Source organism: Sceloporus occidentalis, unplaced genomic scaffold (genome assembly GCF_023333645.1).
Source record: "Sceloporus occidentalis isolate IW3139 unplaced genomic scaffold, rSceOcc1.0.p SCAF_55, whole genome shotgun sequence".
NCBI classification, from domain to species: Eukaryota; Metazoa; Chordata; class Lepidosauria; order Squamata; family Phrynosomatidae; genus Sceloporus; species Sceloporus occidentalis.
This window is the reverse complement of record NW_028317035.1, coordinates 4,769,120-4,791,304: the sequence shown is the minus strand read 5'-3', so window position 1 is coordinate 4,791,304 and position 22,185 is coordinate 4,769,120. Positions and strand designations below refer to the sequence as shown.

The 22,185-nt window shown below is 40.5% G+C and overlaps 1 protein-coding gene across 1 annotated transcript in view; it reads right to left on the bottom strand.

The window, feature by feature from the left end:
* The window catches only part of LOC149287965 (transcription factor HIVEP3-like), a 44,884-nt gene that overhangs the window by 9,374 nt on the left and 13,325 nt on the right, over positions 1-22,185 (bottom strand). The window contains exons 6-7 of the mRNA XM_089492301.1: positions 21,383-22,173; positions 20,381-20,548 (exon numbers count right to left, since the gene is read on the bottom strand). Coding sequence (XP_089348427.1) covers positions 20,381-20,548; positions 21,383-22,173 — 959 coding nt within the window. The remainder of the gene's footprint in view (positions 1-20,380; positions 20,549-21,382; positions 22,174-22,185) is intronic.

Below are 22,185 nucleotides of genomic sequence, written 5' to 3'. Positions count from 1 at the left end.
GGGGTCCAAGCTATGCTGACTAAGCTAAGTCTAGCTACAACTGTGAAATAGTTTTTGAACCCATGTGTTTGTCTGGTGATGTCACCCTTGCAGCACATATGTTGTAGAGTGCTGAACCATTAGGCTAGCCTTTCTATCTGCAGAAGCCAACACCACAAATGCTTTGGAGGGAGCTGCAACATTATGGGGCAGCAGGAAGCTCATTAATGCCAGCCACCATCCTGACAGACGGTAGGATGTGAATTTCTGCATGAAGCACAGGGTTGCTGATGTGGGAAAAAGGAAACTGAAACCTGCTTTTAAAAATAATTAGCAAAAGCAGACTTCTTACTTAAAATATTTTGCTTAAACAATAAATCCAGATTTATCTTGACCATTTCCTCAGTAGAGGATCTCTTTTTGTGAAAATATCCCTTTAAAAGAAAAATTATCTGTATATGTTTTATTGAGAACAAGAAATCCTGTTTCCATGGAGATCTCTCACTGAATTTCACATGCACCAGGCCGTTTCCTTGCACGTGTCAGCAGCATGACAACAGCTCAGTTTCCCATACTTTTATTTCCTTCTCCATCTGTTATCTCCTCACCTACCATCTCAGCATTTGCTTTCTGTGTTCACCTTCTTACTTTGCCATGATTTTGTAACCCAGTGCTTTTAGTAATCTGTATGCATTGATACCTGGGAATAGATAGGTGGCAAGGGAGATATAGATATTGTGGAAAGAGGCAGAGAGGGCTAGCACCGGATGTGGGAACTGCAATGGATCTCCCTAACTGGCCCACAGTAGCAGGATTGTCCCTCAAAAAATAAGTCTGTTGGGAGGTAACGGTATGCAAACAGCCACAGCTCTTAATTTTGGTTCTGGTTCTGCAGTCATGCACAGATGTCCCTATGTTTTTTACATATAGATAATTTGAAAAAGATATAATAGTAACTATTCTAAGTCTATACCTACGTAGTCCCATATTTGTATGAGTGTAGATTTATAGCACAACTAAATATTTCCAACATAACCTGCCAAATTGTTACAAAATGAGCTCACGTTATAATTTTAGAACTGCTGTCATTGGTTCACTTTGTACCCATGTGCAAAATGTCTTTACTATACTTTACAAAGAGCAAAATCTTTATCTGGATCCACAGATGAAGACAAGTGGATATTTGACCCCCACCTCATGGAATTTGGCTCAATGAACGTGAAGTGAAATTAGAGGTTAACAGTCTGGATTAAACGGCAATAACAAGATAACTGATGCTTTTCCCTCAGTTTATGAATATTGGCAAACACCTGTTTTTTTCAAAATAGATTGAAATCTATGCAAGGATTGTAATTTTACCCAGCCCAATCATGGCAAATTACTATTAGGTGTGTTATATAAAACATTTTAGGTGTAAAGGTGGCCCAGCTGTACAGGGCCATGCCCGGTACTTAGGAGTGGGTTGGGCAGGGGGCTATTACCCACTGTGCTGGGTCTAATTCTCCTAAAGTCCACTTTGGGTTGGCCCAATTTGGAGGTGGGGCTCAATGGGTCAAATAGCAAGAATGTATATGACCCCATAGTAGTAGCAGTGCAGCAGCTTACACCGTGTGTTACAGGGACTTAGCTTTACATCTAACGTTTGTGCATAACGCCGTTATAGGAACTGTGAAAGCCTTTAGCATTTTAAGAGATATGAGCATGGGTGAAAGAGAGGGGGAAGTGAGGAATCTACATCAGAAGATGAGAAGCAGTGTACTGGGGGGTGCAAGTGGATACTGCAGCAAATGTGGTGGGATTTATTGGGGGTTGTGACAGTGAGGGGGCAAGTTTGTAATTTGCGATGTTGTTATCACTACTATCACTGTTGCGGCTTTTGTGGTTGCCTATGAAGTGGAGTGATACTTAGTATGTGATTGCAATATATTGCATGTTAGAGCTCTCTGCCATTTATGGGGTTAATATGATTGTAGGCCAGAACTGAGCAAATTGTAACATTGCTCGACTGATACCATTTTACCTTTCGCATCTGACCATTACACCAACAGTGACTTTTATCATATTCTAAACACATAGATGTTAATATGTACATTGTTATTAGCATCTATAACACCTTTCACTCTTCTGGAATGGCTTTCTGCAAGATTTTGGATGTTTTCAGTGGGAATTTTTGTCCATTCATCCAGTAGAGCATTTGTGAGGTCAGGCACTGATGTTGGACGAGAAGGCCTGGCTCGCAATCTCCGTTTCAGTTCATCCCAAACGTGTTCTATCGGGTTGAGATCAAGGCTCTGTGCGGGTCAGTCAAGTTCTACCACACCAAACTCATTCAACCATGTCTTTATGTACCTAGCTTTGTGCACTGGGTCTCAGTAATGCTGGAATAAAAAAAGGGCCTTCCCCAAACTGTTCCCACAAAGTTGTAAGCATAGCATTGTCCAAAATGGCTTGGTATGCCCCCTTCAGCATGGGGACATAAAAGTCCCTGTTGGTGTACTGGTCAGGTGTCCCAATACTTTTGTCCATATAGTGTATGGTAGATGTATCCACAAACCTCACATTGTGTAGCTGTTGCAGGACGGGCCCTTTTCCAGAACATGATTATTCTAAATGCTTGCATCTCATTTCCAGAACTGTACCAAGCGTAAAATAGACTAGTTCTGAAACTTGCATTAAAATCTTAAAATGTATGCATCTATGACACAAACAGTGGCCACACAAATGTCAACCTACCTGTTGAAAAAAACTGTTTTCTTTGCCCACAGTGACTATTCATCTTCATCTACTATTTTTTTTCTTTTTTCATGATTTTGCTATGTCTTTCTTTCTTATTTAGTGTACGCAAACAAATTATATTTTCCGGGACAAGTAGGGCTTTTAAAAAAATTGTAAAAACATTGTTACGTACCTGCAAGTGTCTTCTCTGTCCTCTTCTCACAGCTGCCGCAGCAGCAGCCACCGCAGAGAAGAGTGAGACCCCCCTCCACTCTGCGACCACCACAACAGCCGTTCAGGAGAGGGAGACTTTGTTCCTCCTCCCTGCAGCAACTGGATTCTAGGGCGGCAGGGAAGGTTTCTGCTAGAGGTTTCTCTAGTGGCCGACTCCAGAACTGTAAGCCTTTATAATGGTAGATTACCCCAAACACAAGATGGCCACGGGTCCTGACAACCGGAAGTGACATTTCAGACTGGGTTTTGGCACCAAATCCGGTATCCTGACTTTGGCTTGTTATCTGCTAATCCCGATTCTTGATACCCTGACCTCGGCTTGTTTGACCACGATCTCATACCCTTGGTGTTCTACCTGACTTCAGTGTCTCCAACTTCGCTGTGTGTGAGACAGTATCAGGGGACCAGCATGAGACCTGCTTTGGTGGGGCAACAATGGTAATTCGAGGCTCGTCTTGATGAAATGGACCATCGCCTAGACCAATTTGCTCAAGCTCTCGAGCGTACAAATCCAGGTCAGCATACTTCTCCACCCACAAGGTTGCCACTTCCTGCTCCCATGGCTCGCGCTCCAACAAACCTACTTCCACCACCCCTTGCTCCACAGTTTATTCCTCCACTCACGGTTCCATCCATCCCTGTGGTACCCATGCAGTTGGGAGCCACCAGACTCACTAAGCATGAGAGGCCTAGAAGAAAATGGAGGGACTATGCATGTACTGTGGAGAGGCTGGACATTTAGTAAGATCCTGTCCCAAGAGACCGGGAAACTCTGTGACAACCGATAACTTACCTTCCACCCACCAGAACCGCCGCCATTACGAGGTCCCTTAACACCAGCAGCCGCCGCCAGGCTCCTCTGACACCGACAGCATGGTTTCTGGCTCTAACAGGCACGCGCACCCCGTATGGCCAATTTCGGCTGTATGGAATTGCGTCTTCTCCAGGACCTGTACAGACTCTTAAAGGGACATGAACCTATGCGTTCCAAGCCTCCATTTCGATCCAGGGCAGAAGATTCAATTGCAAGGACTATTTAAACCTGGTTCTTATGCGGTATCAGTATCTGTGCATTTGGTTGCATATCATAAATTCTTATAGATTTTTCGGTTCTGACCCTGGCTTGTTTGATGTTCCTGTCTGTCTCCTGTATTTGATTATTCTGTCCTCGCTAATCCTTGATTAGTGTACCAACTACTCTTACTGAACATTTACATGATCCAGTTTCGCCCAGCTTGTATTCCCACTTGTCGTATTCACCTGGTGTCCTATTCACCTATTCACTAGTTCCTGCACTGCTGGTCTTCAAGCCATGATAAACACCCGCACCTAGGCAGGCTCTGGGGACCTGCTATGGGTGTACTAGAATTGTCCCCTGATACCCTTGCCATTCACATGATTGTTCCAGTTCTTCTGACCTGGTCCACGGGGTCTGTTTATCACTGGAGCCTTCTTGGACCTATGGGTAATTTTATCGACCCTGCTTTCTGCAATCAGCATCTTATACCTAGAGAAAATCTCTCCATCCTGCTCAAGTTACCCTTAGTACAGCTCCACTAACGATGGCAGTGCCCTTTCAAAACCTCAACAAGTTCTCAAGAGGGTGTGGTACAGCATTCAACCATTAATTTCAATGGAGCTCAGATTACTAATCACAATGTTAAGAAAAAGCATAAGAAAAAAATAAAAAGAGTTAAGAAAAAATAAATAATAACGTGGAAACATGTAACAATTATTCCCCACTGATGTCACCATGAGGGGAACCTTTTTCCATCAAAAATGTAACAAGAAGTCCACAAATATATATATATATAAATAATATAATTATAATAATAATATAATTATTTTCATGAGCAAGTCCTAAAAATAGCGCTATATCTTCACTGAAAATCCTTGCATGAAAAAGGTTTAGATACTGACACTGGAAATCCATTGGGTGTCAAGTTTTCAAAAATTTATCATTTGAGGGGGAAAATCTAAATGGCCGAGTTCAAATATGCCCCAAATAGGACATAGATTCAGATTGACTATGTAAAAAAAAAAAATGCACATCTCCCAAATAGGGCCTATTACCCCCCAAACAACCCAACAAATACATGCATGGGTGGTATCACTGTTCTCAGCAGATGTTACTGAACACATATTAAGGTGTTTTTTTTTGTCAGAGACATATGTCACTGCATATATGGAGCTGTAAATGCATACCTAAAGTACTATGTGTGTTTGAAAGATAAACACAAAAAACAATTATATAATTGTTATAATTATTATAATTAAGTATAACATACATACACTGGCCACTTTATTAGCTACACCTGTTCAATTGCTTGTTAACACAAATAGTAAATCAGCCAGTCACATAGCAGCAACTCAATGCATCTAGCCATGTAGATGTAGTCAAGACAACTTGCTAAAGTTCAAACTGAGCATCAAAATGGGGAAGAAAAGGGATTTAAGTGACTTTGAACAGGTTGGTCTGGTTATTTCAGAAACTGGTGAACTACTGGGATTTTCACACACAACCATCTCTAGAGTTTACAGAGAATGGTCCGAAAACGAGAAAACATCAGACTGGGCAGACTCGTTACAACCAAGATATGCAGAATACCATCTCTGACTGCACAACATGTCGAACCTTGAAGCAGATGGGCTACAGCAGCAGAAGATCACACCGGGTGCCACTCCTGTTAGCTAAGAACAGGAAACTGAGGATACAATTCCCAAATGCTCACCAAAATTGGACAATCGAAGACTGGAAGAACGTTGCCTGGTCTGATGAGTCTCGATTCCAGCTGCAACATTCAGATGGCAGGGTCAGACTTTGGAGTAAACAACATGAAAGCATGGATCCATCCTGCCTTGTATCAACGGTTCAGGCGGTGGTGGTGGTGTAATGATGTGGGGGACATTTTCTTGGCACACTTTGGGCCCCTTAGTACAGCCTACTTGAGTATTGTTGCTGACCATGTCCATCACTTTATGACCACAGTGTACCCATCTTCTGATGGCTACTTCCAGCAGGATAACGCACCATGTCACAAAGCTCACATCAAACAGGTTTCTTGAACAAGACAATGAGTTCACTGTACTCCAATGGTCTCTGCAGTAACCAGATCTCAATCCAATAGAGCACCTTTGGGATGTGGTGGAACAGGAGATCCGCATCATGGCTGTGCAGCCGACAAATTTGCAGCAACTACACGATGCCATCATGTCCTTATGGACCAAAATCTCTCAGGAATGTTTCCAGCACCTTTTAGAAAGTATGCCATGATGAATGAAGGCAGTTCGGAAGGGCAAAATGGGGTCCAACCCAGTACTAGCAAGGTGTACCTAATAAAGTGGCCAGTAAGTGTATGTTTCTGGCAAAAAAATTAAAGATCAACATTTTTAGATATTCAACGTCAAATGTCACATCATGTTATCTTGAAGTTTAAAAAAAATTCAAGAACTATTTTTAATGTTTTTCCGTAAAAGCAAGGCCAGTATGATTTTTACTTTGGTTTTTTGAGCTTGTGAACAAAAATATGTTTTTTTATTATACTGGCAACCCTGCTGTATGATATTGCGCATTACTAAGGTCCAAAATTTGGCATGTACACGCTACTTCACATACTCTAACCTCCTACCAAATTTCATGTATATCTGAAATGGTCAGGTTGGGAGCTGTGATGATTTGGCATTGACCCTCATAACTAAAACATACACATATAATAACCAGCAAACTCATTCTAGCACCCATTCCCTCTAACATACACTTAGGCATTCATAGACACAATGTCTACTCTCACTCACAGCAATAACCATAGGCTCACCTGACACATATTCATAAGCCAACATCCTCCCACACATTAACACCAAACAGTAACAGACACATACATCTGTATTTTAATATTTTTAGGAAGGCTGCACTTAAGGAATCCTCTTCTATTCAATTGACAATATATCTTAGAATAATCACAGGTATACTTTGGTTATTGATTTCCAATACTTCCAATACCATTTCTTTTAATTGTATTTGTTCCTTTTTATTTTTTTTATTTTTATTTTTTTACAATTCTTTGCATAGGTTACCTTCCAATCAATTGGTATAGTTCAGTAATTTGGGTATATGCTCTGGTGTAGCCAATTATAGGTCATCAACTTGTTTTTATTGAAAACTAACGCTGAATTACAGAATCAAGTTTGAACAGATTCCTACATGGTGACATCAGATCCACTACAGATTATGGGTTATCCTAATTCTTACAGCTCTTTACACACTAGCCCCTTCTCTTAAATGGGAATTGTCACCATCACAACCTTTTAGCAAATAAACAAATTCATTTACACCATCTATGCATGTTGTTTGGCAGTCACTTTGGAAGTTTTTATTTTTTTAAATATAGTTATATTACTTATTTTAATCTGTAAACAATATTGCATACGTATAAAAGTATGAAATGTAAGAATGTAAGAATCTACATGCGGTGTGACATGTTTTAAATTGCTGGCTTGTCCTTAGATATCAAAATATAATGGCTTCTAACAGGAGCTGTACAGCTGTAAACAACCTCTAATGCTAGATGTTCATGTAACTCACGTCACATCAGTAGTATTCCAACGTGGTTGTTATTAAAAGGACATGGGAAATGAAGGAACCATTGCATGTAATGCCTTTGGTAGAGACACGAACAATGGCAGCAGGTGAAGTATGGCACCCTCTCTTTTAAGCAAATCCTTGTGGTCCTACATCCCTGTATGTGCATTTGTATGTAATTTTTGGAAACAAGTAATTGAACTTTGAACAATAAGTGTGTGTATGTGCAAACCTGTACAAATAAACAGATGTTTTTACACAACAAAGGGAAATAAATTACCACTGGACCTGTCATCCACACTTGCATGAACATCAGAGTTTATATCCGGCCTTATAGTAAACACTGTCATTCATGCAATTGTGGATGACAGGTCCAGTGTTAATTTATTGTAAAAACATCTGTTTATGTGTACATGTTTACATATAATATGTACATGTCGTGTTTTGATGTGCATGTCTTTGTACAAGTTACTGTGCATCTTTTTTATATGGTATGCAAATAATGTGAGAAGCAGTGCTTTGACTTAATTAGCAATATAGATTGTTCAATACATTTTTTTTATCACGCCTCTGCAATAGAACAGACCCCAATAAAAGGGTGACTTTGTCACATGCCAGTCCATCTGCTGTCAGGGGGACACATTGGTGGTGACAGTCTCTTACGAAACTAGCATATATAGGCATTTCCTTCCTCTTTAGCTTCCTTTTGAGAAGCCCGGCCCTTGTAAAAATTAAACTCCTCACTATTACCATGTCAGAAATGACTAAATGCCCTTCCTACAGTATGTGGTAGCTTCTAAAAACAGGATGTCAGATGATCTCACCCACTCTCCCGGACTTCCACCAGATATTGTTTCAACCTCCTGCCTCAACCTTGTACTCCCTTAAACTATCGACAATGTTTGTTGACTTTTGGGGTTGAATGTAAAAAATGACAAGCATCTCAGTACAGCATAAGTGAAACTCTGTGAGTTCATATGTCTAGGAAAAAGGGCACAGTAGGCTCTTGTAACACCAAGCTAATTGGGATAGATGACTGCAGAACTCTCTGCTTAATAAATTAAGCCCTTTATCTTTACTGTAGAACAAAGTTGATTTTCATCTTTGAATTAAGTACTTTGGGTTAAAAAAAGTGATGCTTCTGATTACTGTCCTAAAGCATATACAAGAATCTCCACACAATTACAGAAAATTGACCTTGGAAGTAAATGGCGCACTCTTCTCTCCATCTAAAATCCATATACGGTAATTACCTACATTTTTTCATCAAATAAATTGCCCATGTAAACTTAAAAAGCAAGGTTTAAAATAAGAATTAAGCATTACGTCAAATGCCAAACTGTCCATTAACCACACTTTTTCCAGTACGTTTCCAAAAGATGGGCGCTCAGAGTATTGCTGGTGCAGTAGCTCCTGCCTCTTGCAAGGCGCAGTGGAGCCAGGTGTAAAACAGGTAAGAGGATTTGTAATTTGGCACCCCTGCCTAGGAGCTTCACATGGTCCTAATCTGGCATTGCTTGAATGATAAAACCACATAAAGTAAGCCTCCACAAGGCCTGAACTTCCTGTGTGCTTTTCACAGCACCAATGCCTCTGACCTCCACCTGCCCTTCAGCCCCCATGACCTTCATCATTCTTCTGAACGCGAGTCATGGGAGGCGTAATCCATAAAAGTTAATCAGACATTTCTTTAAGTAAAAATGTTTTATTTAAAATATATACCGTATTTGCCCGATTATAAGACAAGGTTTTTTCCAGAGCAAATGCTCTGAAAAATATCCCTCGTCTTATAATCGGGGTCGTCTTATAATCAGACCTCAAATAAGTCAGACTATGAGACTAAGATCCAGATCCCCCGCAGCGATGCAGGGGACCTGGATCTTCCTCCTGTGTTATGCCCCCCCCCCCCAATTTAGAGCTCTACACGCTGCCCGGACTAAGCACCAGGGACTCAGGATCCTCCTGTGCTATGCTCCCCCCAATTTACCGGCACTTCTGAGTCCCCGGTGCTTAGTCCGGGCAGCGTGTAGAGCTCTACGCGATTCGCGTAGAGCTCTACGCGCTGCCCGGACAAAGCACCGGGGACTCAGATGCAGGGGACCTGGATCCTCCTGTGTTATTCCCCCCCCCCAACTTACCGGTGCTTCTGAGTCCCCGGTGCTTAGTCCGGGCAGTGGGTAGAGCTCTACGCGATTCACGTAGACAACTTCCGCTCAAGCGCGTAGAGCTCTACACGCTGCCCGGACTAAGAACCGGGGACTCAGAAGCACCGGTAAGTTTGGAGGAGGGAGGGGGAGGGAGTGTCAAATGGGGGGGGGGATCTTCCTCCTGTGTTATGCCCCCCCAATTTAAGTTTGGAGGAGGGAGGGGGAGGGAGGGAGTGTTATATGGGGGGGGCATAAGGCATTTCTGGAGGCAGAGCGCTCTTTTAACCCCCTTAATGCCACTCTGCCTCCAGAAATGCCTTTTAACCCTCTATGCGCCACTCTGCCTCCTGAAATGACTTATACCCCCATATATGCCACTCTGCCCCATAATATGCCTTTTAACTCCCTAAATGCCAGAGTGGCATATAGGGATATAAGGCAATTCTGGAGGCAGAGTGGCACATAGGGGGGGTCAAAAGGCATATCATGGGGCAAAGTGGCATATAGAGGGTTAAAAGGCGTATCATGGGGCACAGTGGCATTTAGAGGGTATAAGGCATTTCTGGGGCAGAGTGGCAAGCCTGGGGGCAGATGTGCATAACGGGGGGGGCAGATTGAAAAAAAGGAAATAAAAACAAAAACAAAGTATTTTTCTCAATCATAGCTTTTATTAACAAACAATTGTTCACATAGTTTACATGAATTAACATTTACTGGTAAAACTTTTTCCTATAGGGTCTTCTTATATTCAGGCTTTTTCTTTCTTTCATAAATTAATATTCAGATTTTGGGGGGGTCATCTTATAATCGAGCAAATGCGGTATTTAAAAGCGGTTTGCCTTTTTTTAATTTATGAGGGAGGATTTCACACTGATTTTTTGGACTGCCATTTTAGAATACCTGATCCATGCACGAATCAGATTCAATTCATTTTTTAAAATTAACATTTAGTGAAGCTGCCAATCAATCCTCATGAAAGTGTAAATAAGACTCACTTGTACATTAAACATTGTGAGTGCCTGGGGTTGAGAGTTTCATAGATTAGCTTTAGTCCGGTTCATTGACTGATCCAGTAAGGCTACTTGAAAGGTCATGATGTAATATGTGAGGCTAGCCCCGAGTACAAGCCGGTTGCCAACCGTTTCCATTGCACTTCAAAAAATTACCTGTTTCAGATGCACATCATGGTCGGTAGGAGAAGCATTGCAGCCATCACTCTAATCACACCCCCTTAAACAAAATTGCCCCTTTTTGGCCATTGGAAATTTTGGGAAGTGTGTGTAAATGTCTGACTGGTTTGCAGGGAAAAGTATTGGGGTCTTGCATCTAAAACTACCATGATGTCCATAAAAGAAAAAAAACCATGGCCCAAACCACACCTGTTTAAACAAATATGATATTCCTATTGTCTACCCTTATATCATAACATCTCGAACATTTTTCTTCAATTATAAAATGGCCTAGGCAATAATTTAAAAGCCATCTTTGTCTAATGTCATGTCATGCAGTGCTTCATGAAAACTCTATGAAAGATTTATAGGGATGTTAGCAGGGAGTTATCACTTTACCGGCAGGCATTTAGTTCTCTTACCAAAGCTCTCATAGAATTACATATATCCTTAAATTTCCCATGGTCTACCTCCATGATAATCACTTTCTCAGGTGTGCCTGTGCTGTGCCACAAAAGGATTCATCATGACAGAAAGTAATTACACTGCCTAGGTAAAGACCTTCATTGAAAATAAGCCAAAATGTTTTGAAAGCTCCCAGTTTACATAGTTTAAAAATGAGGACACAATTACTTTATCATTGGCATAGAGAATAGGGTAATCTGCGAAGAAACTGTCCCTAATCTACATTATAAAACCAAAAGCATGTAGACACCTGACCATCACATCTATATGAGTTTGCTGGACATCACATTTCAAAACCATGGTCGTGAATAGAGTTGGCCCCCCCTTTGCGGCTGTAACAGTCTCCACTTTTCTGGCATGGCTTTCTACTTTTGCAGTATGTCTGTGGGAATTTGTGCTCATTTAGCCAAAAAGCATTTGTGAGGTTAGGAGCTGATCTTTGATGAGAAGGCCTCATCCCAAAGGTGTTCAGTAGGTTTAAGGTCACATTCCTCCACACCAAACTAGTCACACCATGTCTTTATGGACCTTGCTTTGCAAGAAAACATTTTCACTGTTCCAGAGTCCTCTTCAGTAGATGCATGGCATTGCACATAATCTTTGGTTTGTGAGGAGCTGCTCAGTAACAGAAATGCATGATGTATTTCGAGACACTTTGGAACTCTGTAGTGAGTGATGCTACAGAGGACAGGTGTTTTTTACATGCTATGCATTTCAGCACTCGGCAGCCCCGCTCTGCGAGCATGATCTGCCACTTCGTGGCTGAGCTGTTTTTACTCCTCGACACTTCCACTTCACAATAATAGCACTTGCAGTGGACCAGGGGAGATCTAGCAGGGCAGCAATTTCACAAACTGACTTGTGGCAAAGATGGCATTATATAACAGTGCCACGTTTAAAGTCCCTGAGCTCTTCAATACGACTCATCCTACCGTCAAAGATTGTCTGTGGAGATGGCATGTCTATGTGCGTGATTCAAAACATGTGTTAGCAATGGGTGTGGCTGAAACTCCTAAACTCAATAATTAGGAGGGGTGTCCACATACTTAGTAATATAGACTATATGACCAAAAGTATGTCCAATGTGTTTACCATCTCATGCTTTACGCAAAGTTTTATTGATTTGGTCATAATCTGAGTACACATAAGTGAGCACTAATTTCACACATTTAATACATATTGTAAGCCATATTGACATCCAAATCTAAATGAGGAGAAAGGGCACCTTAAACACAACTTAAAGGGAGCATCCAGGTTTTTTATTATCCCATTGTCAGTGACCTCCACCTGAGAGTTGCTGTCAATTCAAAATATAAAAACTCTTCTGTTTAAGGACAGCTGATCAGGTTAAGGCTCTGGACGAAAGAGAATAGCAAAAAGTATTGTACTTTATCAGCAAGTGAAAGCTGCATCATACCACGCATGCATCATCCCAGTGCATTTTTAAATAAATAAAAACCTACATGATCCCACATAGCCCCCCTATGTCCATGGGAGCAATTGACGCTCCCTGCTGTCTCACCCCTGTCCACATTGCACGTCACCTGACCTGGTGTCACATTGTAAGCTTGTGCGTGTCTACTTATTATGACCGGACATTGGAAAATAAGGTTAAAACAAACATACCTTTTGGCTCACCCCATTACCACCAAATTCTCCTTTTGAAACTGTCCATTTTTTTCATTTGTAAATGTATTCCGGATTTATTGAAACGCATGTATCAGCCAATGTAAATGTGACATTCTGAAACTATGCAAAGGAGCAGTTATTAAAAAATAAAGGAAAATGGATGTGGGTAAAATTCAGGGAAATACTGCAAGAGAACCGGCTTAAGTTCTTAAATTTTTTTTTATAAACAATAAAATAGCGATTGTCCTTGAGTCAGAGTTCTGAACTCAATCTGTGGCATTATTATTAGGTTCAAGGCTGTAGTCACCGGTGCACCCAACTGCCAATAGCAGATATAAAAACAGGATATGACTCTACACCAACAATAAATGAAACGCTGGGCAACTAGAGGCTTATGCAAAAAAGTGCATTCATTTTCGGTGCTTACCAGTGCCCTTGTCCTGGTGGAAAGAAACAATTCCTTACATGTTTCGGGTCCTCAAGCGCTTCATCATAGGCCGACATCATAGGCTGGGTTCAATACTATTGCAAGCAACATATTTAAGTTTCCTCAGGACTGGACTGGCCATCTGGCTCAGTGGTCAAATGACCAGTGGGCCACTGGCCAGCATCGCTCCATGCACACTTTATATGCCTTTCTGGCAGCAGATAGGGTGCTGCAGTGTGTGGCCACTAGATGGATTTGCCCAATCACACACCTCCTGAGCATAAAAACATAATGTGGCGTCTCTCATATCCAACCATTTCCAGCGCTTACATAATTTGATAGCGGCTGGGAGCTACCTCTTCATACCTTCTCTTCATCAAAAGTAAAAGCTTTTAAAGTTTATATCTGATTTACTGAAACAAGCAATAAACACAATACACCTTTTTGGGAATGTAAAAATTTATTCCACATGCTCTTTTTCATAGTATTATTTTTCCATAAAAATTTGTCCCATACCAGTCTCCTAGCCGAGACATATATATAAAGAGGCATATTGTACAGGGATAGATTGGTAATCATGGAGCAGGTGTTATACAGAAAAAAGGGGTTGTTTACATACTCAAATACTGACACAGAAAACAGCCTATCTTTTTACACCACCCATTTTAGCTCCCTTTTATAGTTATATGACATTCTGTGCTTCTTTTCCCATCCGCTACTTTTAAAATCTGCTAATAACCCCACCCAAGCACAACAAATGAACCCACCCAACTATCCACAGATTTGTATTTACAAGGATACAGCACCGGAGCTCGTGCACATAGGAATGTATTGCCATTTCAGTTTGGGAAAATAAGTAAAAATCTCCCCTTACCCCAAAGAGGGTAAATGAGAGAACTCAGCCGAGTTAACCCTTCTGTGCCAAAGAGGTGGGCAAAATGTGGCCAAGTAAGTGCACATATAGGAAGGAGCAAAATAGTAAAGTAAGCAAAGTGCAGGCTGAGCATTTTATACAGAAAGAGGGTGTCTTATGTGAGGTTATATGGAGATTTCGGTGATAGAGAGTTTATACAGAGTTTTGTATAAAAACAGGTCACAGGCTAAATGAAAGTGTAAAATAAACTTGAACCTATCTAACAGCTCTTTGTTTTACAGAATGCATAAAGGCTTTTATTTCAGACATTACATCAATGTAAGGATGCAATAACAGTCCATTGAAGAGAGAGGGCCTGCAATACATCTTGTAGTTCCTCAAGCAGAAGGAAAGCTCTAAAGGAATGTAGCATGCAGAGACTGGCAAGGGATGGAATGGTGGGACTGATCCTGCCAGGGGGAGCAGGCGGATTCTATTGGCTTCAAGAAAGCCTACTATTGTACCATGGGTCTACATAGTTGGACTGACCCGACTAAAAACAAGATGTCCAGTCACATTAATTCATACAGACTAACAGAAGAAAAAAGTATTTCTTCACCGTTTATAAAACCAGACATCATTTAATGTATTGTGGATTCCTCTAAAATGGAGACTCAGGCTATATACACAAAACAATTTGTTATATCAAACAGTATGCCTATTATCCAACCATCAAGATCATTGATGTATTTCTAAGTGGATTACGAAAGCATATTTATTATAGAATTAGAAACATAAGTGCTATTTATCCTTTACAATTAAATCGGTTTCTCTGTACCACCAAATAATACTGTGCTTATATACTAATCCCCAGGTTCTCCACATGGTGCTTCTTTATCTAAGGCTTGTGCAGACATCATGGCCTCCTCCTTAGCTATGGTCCCATGCAACACAGGTAATAATCCATGTAGGTGTGAAGCCTCCTGAATTGCAAACTGTCATCACCATAAATGTCCAATAACACAAGCTCTATCTGGACTTCAAAGACCCCATGTTTCGTGTAACGTACAGGATTAACATAATGTAATTTAAATTATGTCTTATTGCATTAAAGCATCAAAGTTGCAAAGTATAGTCATGGTAAGGAGGGACCTCGTCTCTAACCCTCTCACCTGACATGTGTCAGGGGTTGTAGAATGTTACTGCCAGACAACCAACTTGAGAAATAATTATATACATACATTTTTGAGTATCCTTTGAAGACAAGTACATTCATTGAGTTATATTTTAAATTCAAAAAAGGTGCCAGCAAAAACCTCTTCAGGAGCAATGGCTCCTTGTCTCCTGGGATATTGCATGGTAAAATCTAAAAGGCCGTTCTAGTAGCTTGTGATTATATATACTTCATATAGCTAACAAATAAGTCAATAACGAGCATGTTAGGTGCCTTGGATAATTAGCATTTTATAATATACAAAAATTAAACATGTCATCTTTAAAGGGAAATAAAAAAGTAAACAAAATTATGATTAATTTTAAAATCAAATTAGTTAATTTAAAAAACAATCTTCTCCCCTGTCACTGTGCAACTTCACAGTCATAAGAATAAGTAGCTGCTTACTCTTCGAGCAGTGCTGGGTTGTGATGAGAATTTCTTCTAGGAGATCTTTGGCTGATACTAACAAGATAGTGATCTACTACTTACCCCACCTTATTACATATGGGCATTTTGTCAAGAAACATATAGGTACTGCTTTATGCTATCCATGGATGTCTATGAATAGGCCAAGGTATTTAATAATTAGGGCTGTGTAGTTCTATAGCCCAAGGTCATTTAATATATAGTCCTTTCAACCATAGCAACCTGACATATTTAATTCCCATACGGAATGTATTGTGAATTTAAATGGAGAGAAACCGCAAATTGAACTAGTTTATTTCTTTAATATTTCCTTTTAACTTTTCATTATAAACAGCTAAGCTTTGATGCTAAGGATGAGTTGCTCTGCAACTAGGAGTTTCTCTAACAATCAGATCCTTACAAATGGCTAGATAGGCTCAGATTTTGCTGAAGCCGTCCTTAGCTAAACCAGTCATCTAAGCAACCTTTTTTTTCTCTTTTTTTCAGGGCCAGTCATTTCTTCTTATTATTTTACTTCCGAGTCAGTGAAGTAACAGTAGTTCAAATCTGAGCAGTATTTTTGCTCTTATTGTGGTTTATTCACTAAAGGGATGCTTGTCAGGAGAGTTGGGTTTCAGCATCTTGACGTCACTATTTAACTATAAGTTATGAGCCGGCAACCCCAATAAACTTCTGCTACACTTTGGATAGCCCTGTATAATGTACGGTTATAGCAATGAGATTTACTCATCTATTGCTAGTGTTGACTAAGTGAGAGCATTAATACTACAACTCTCATCAATGCACTTACATTCACCGGCGCTTTCTCCTTGAATCGAGGTTCAGCAATAAACTCAGCAGTAACATGTCATACCAACAGCACACTAGCTTGTTAGACATAGCAACAGTGTGGGATTCAGATTTCGGAAATCATGAGCCACATAGCTGTAAAAATGTCTTGTAATCAGTGATTCACACACATTAAATTGCTATCTAAAAGCAATCTAAAAGGGCACACATCACAGCTGCCTCCTGTAACATGTGAACTTGATCCTTCAAGAAGATAGTTGTGGATGCTGGGATGTATTCTGTTGCCAGGGTATAAGAACACAGGTGCTCTCGTTTAAATCACTTTTAAGGCACTGGTGGGCCATATACCAAACTAGTGGGTCCTATTCTCTTTAATCCTCATCCATATTTAAAAGCTATGAATACATTTTTACTACTAAAAATAAAAATAGAGGGGTTGCTGCCTCTGAGCACCTTCGCTTAGCCCATCTTTTCAATGCTGATAGGATAACCTTGTACTGGGCAGGAGCATGTTTCTATCAAGCCTCTCTTATCTGAGCCTGGTTTCTGCCATTGTTTCTTTAAAGTGCATCACTTAAGTGCTGTGTGAAGAGTCTGACACGTGGGAATTCTTCTGGCATGGTGAAATCTTAATATTAAGGCTTTCTCAGAAATATCATGCAAATATTGGTGCTACATACTGTTGTTTATACAATTAATTAAAATGATGCAGGTGCTTATTATTGACAAGGACTGCTTGCAGAATTAAGATAATCATAAAAGGTTCTGGTACAGGTAAATCTAAGTTCAAAATGATTCAAGACAAGACCAACTGGACCACTTTAGGACCAGGATATATGGCCCTAGGACTCTAGGAAAATGTTAACAATGATTTAGAAAAATGTTCAACAACTCCTGAAAAAAGTTTGAGTGCATGACTTGCACAGATCTTAGATCATATTAGGAGGACGTTTTTGACAAGATCTGCATTATCCAATGCAGAAAGGTTTAAGTGAAAACAATAAAATATTTCATATTTAATTGACCTACTTAAAAGGAGATAAATCACACAAAAAGGGGTCTATCTAAAACCCAACAGAAATGCTGTTAGGACTGAAAAGTAAAACCTGTTAAGCTAAAATATTTCCAAAAGCAGCAGTCTAGGATTTTTTCACTTTTTCCCCCCTGCAAACACTGCCAGAGTTTCAGTATTTTTCCCTTTGTTGTCATTGACCAGAAATGTCCTAATAGCAGCAAGCTAGAAGAAAGACAGCAATGGCCAGATAGAGGAAAACAACATAAAGCAAAACTATGGCAGTACAATATGGAGTATTATAATTTTGCTATTACAGCGGCAGCAAAAAGTCTTGTATATGTCTTTTTTCCCTAATAGCCAAGCACAAACAAGATGGCAAACTGCAGAAGCTGCAGTCAGGGGAATTGGTAGTATTGTGGGAAGTTTAATAGAATGGGGAGAAGAAGATTGTGTGCAGTTGTACGAGAAGAGTAAATGAATTGGAGAGAAGGAATGACAGAAGTCAATAAGTGTGGGATGCCAAGCAGATAAAAAGACATGAAAATGGATAATAAGGTGCATGATGCAATAATTTTCTATATAATAAGTGCTAAAACATGAGCTTTTAGTTCAACTAAGACTATGAAAATCAGCATGGTGTACAGTACTACAGCTGTGGCTTTCTATGCAGATAACAAAAATGTGGTTCCACTGAAGAGATTAACCAGACTGTTAAACCAAGGCTGCTTGGGAACATCTCAGGTGCTAGCCATTAATCACAAAATAAAAGGTATCTTCAATAACAAGTCAAAGCACTGCGTTTGTACTGTACTTTACATAGATGGTGAGCAGGTGCTCAATGCAAGATAATGGAATGGTATATGACTACTTTGCTGTGCAAGGCCATGTATCCTCTAGTGCGGTGTACATAATCTGCATCACTTTACCGCACAGAAGGCTCATTAACAGCAAACAGACAACTAGCATCAATATACATCATTACCAGTTTATAGTCACCCAACACCATTGCACAATGCAGCGCTATCACTGAGGTTTATGCACTAAAGTGGCAACTACTAGGTGAGTTTGTAGGAGAATTGTGGTTTCAACTTCTTGAATTCACTATGCGTGAAAAAGGATTTCCATGGCCAATCTCTCTGCGGGAAAGGTTGAGGTGGTTCTGTATAATGCAGAGTTCAATCAGTAAGATAACTTGCAAAAGAGCTCACAGATTTATAATGTTGAATTCATCTGTCCAAGTGGCTCTTCATAATGTAAAGTGAAATCAGGGTTATGAAACTGCAATGCTCCTGTCAACTCCCTCTTTGGTGAATAAACCCCATTATCTCTGTACAGATACTCAAGATCATTATACAGTGCAGCACATTTACCGCACAAGTAGACACTCATAACTATAAACAGCACTGTGTTTGTTATGAGTAGATACCCAATATCACCATAAAGTACAGCAGTGCCACTTTCAACTACAGCTGAAGTAAAATAAAGCTTTTTTTTAACCCACATCTTTAAAGCAGAACAGAAAAACAGCGCAAATTAAATAAATCCATAATATAAATATATCTCTGTACACCACTGCAGATGCCTCTCCCCGTTCAATATATATAGATATATGTTCTGAGATATATACATACGTTAGGTTAGAAATTATACATATTTAAAAAAAAAAACCAAAAACAAACATACATTTTCAGTGCATGTCCTACCCAGAACTTAGGACCTCATTAGGGTAACAAGGGTGAAGTTTTGGACAGAGGTTGATATAAAATCATCCCGGCCCCAAGTAATATTCATCAAGAACAGGTGTTTGTTTAAAATAAAATAAAATAATAATAATCACATTATTTCACAGCATCAAAAGTTCTGTTTTCATTTTTGGAGCAGTGATTTTTTTTTTTTGCATTTCAAAAGCAAATCATGTATAAAAAGGCACAGATAAACAGCATGGGAGGGAGATGGAATGAAATGAAGGAAGTAGCTCTTTCCCAGTTCAAAATGGAACACAAAAGTTTTATATTACATATGCTAAAAGGTTCCTTCCTTTTTTATTATTAAGGTGCCAGGTCAGCACCCTGAAATCCTTATTCTGTATCTTACATGAATCTTTTATCTGTACCATAACAAATGCCTTTTCCTAAGGATATTTGTACCCAGGACACACCCAATATAGATAAAAGGGTGCCAAGTCATCTTCCCTAGGCTGATTCATCCATTTTCCATACAGGATGCTTACTTCCCCGTATTCTAGGAGTCATACCCTGTATCCATAGAGGACCATAACTCATGTCTAGGGATTTTTATCCTACTGTAACCTAGGACTGTTATCCTGTGCCCTAGAGGGACTCCTTCCCTGTATCATTAAAGGATCCTCATCCCGTATCATGTATGGGGCACATGTTGTAGAGAACTCTGTAAGAGGCAATATTCCCTAGAAGAAAGTGTCCAGTCACCCATCCCCTTCGGTCTCCCCTTGGTGGTGGCAACTGCTGTCATGAGACGTCTCAAGATGAGGAGTGCAAGCGTTTTGGCAGTAAGTGCTTGTTGGGGAACGCTGTGGGGCTGTACTGAGGGGAGATATTTCCCTTTCTCCCTTCTCCTCCCCTTTTCTGTTAGTCCTGAGCTGCTCCTCTCTTCCTTCTTGTTGTCGGGTGTGGGATTGTACCACTTCTGGACCCTCCCGTTTCACTTCAGACAAGAGTGGCCCAAGTAAGGAGGGTTGGGGGCTAGGCCTAGCCTGTACCATCTGAATGCCCCCAATAGGGATCATTGGATAAGGGGTCCTCTGAAGATCCTGTGAGTGAAGAGGCAAGTGGGTGAACAAGTTCTCTCCGCTTCTGGTAGTGGTATGGGGCACATGAGGAGAACGCAATGGCCTGAGCAAGGCCAAGAAAGAAGATGATCCCGGCTTCTAGAATAATACAGCAAAATGAACATTAAAAATCTGCAATTAGTTAAATATTGGTATGGCATGTTAATTGTGGTCATCCATGTATTCTGTACCAGTTTTGTTTATATTTAAAGTGTGATCTCCCCAGTCAGCCCATTTACACTACGGAGCACCAAAATCATATCCTGGTGCTCCGCAGAGAAGGCAGTGGTTGTGAACAGGGTGGCTGGGGCCTTTGCCCTGTGTCCAGCCTAGAGCAAAACCAAGAGTAAATATGTCACTGCGTATTATACTCATTATAAAGCACAATCATTACCATTCATTACCATTCAGTAGTAACTTCAGGGTATAGAAAAGACACAGCTTAAAATGTCACGATCGAAAATCTCTCATCCTCATCAGTGCAGTTCGTATGTATGAACAATTAGTACCATATCCCTTTTGATTCTGTTTTATGCATTTCATTTCATATGATAATAAACTAGAAAGTAATCGCACATAAATTTGGGTTAACAATGTCACAGATCATTACATTTTTAAATCAACAAGTTTCTTAATATGTACAATGAAGCAAAATTAAATTATTTGCACATTATACAAATATATAATGTTATATAAGTGTTTTTTTTTTCTTTTAGATAAGGTTAGATTTAAGATCTCAGGGATAATCATTTTATTAACCCCTTAAGGACAATGGGCGGTCCCTAAACCCATTGAAAACAATGCATTTTGAGCCCGTACATGTACGGGCTTTGTCATTAAGGGGTTAATATAAGCATCACAGAATTTTACTGGTACATGCAATAGTATCTATTCATGGAACTGAGCATATGTTTACACGCTCACAACTCTTACCAGTTGCTCTGCAATCTCTGGAGTCCTGTGAGGTAGCACAACTGATGGGAACAGTCCATGTTGAACTTTTAACTGGGTTTGGGAATCCAACCTACTCAAATGCTGCTCCTCCCTGCCAGGGGAATGGTATCGCGGTGGAGTGGCCAGCCCACTTCTGAGGGCAGCATATCGGACGCTCATCATTTCTCTGCTGGGAGACATGTGCCTAACTGGTGAAGAGGCCCCACGATCTGGTGACATGTATGAATGAGGTGAAAGGTCACGATGGGGAGACACGTGCTGTGGAGATACACACCGCAGAGGGGACAGTTCCCTGGCTGACTGCAAACGTTGGCATGGTGACATACCCCTGCGTGGAGAAGAAACACCTTTCGGAGAAAAACATCTCAATGGCGTCTCTTTCTTTTGGAGGAGGTGTCTCCTTGATGGTCCTGCTCTACTACTTATGTCTTTGCCAGGTGACCACTGCCTGTGGGATAATGTCTCTCTGGGTACTGTATGCTCAGAAGCTAACAGTGTTTGGAAGTCTTTTTCTGGAGGATCTGTAGCAAACAGTAGGTTGGGAGAAAACTGGTAGGCTGGTGATGTTGCAGCACTCTCAGGATCTTGATTTGGTGAACGAGTGGTACCCACTGTTGGTGACGGATCTCTTTGTTTCTCCTCCTGGCTCTCATCTTCATCCTCTTCCTCATCCTCCTCTTCATCAGAGTCTTCCTCATCTGTGTCTTCCAAGTCTGAAAACTGATGCTCTTCCACTACATCACTGTCTTGCCACCGATCATCGCTGGTCCCTGGCAAATTAA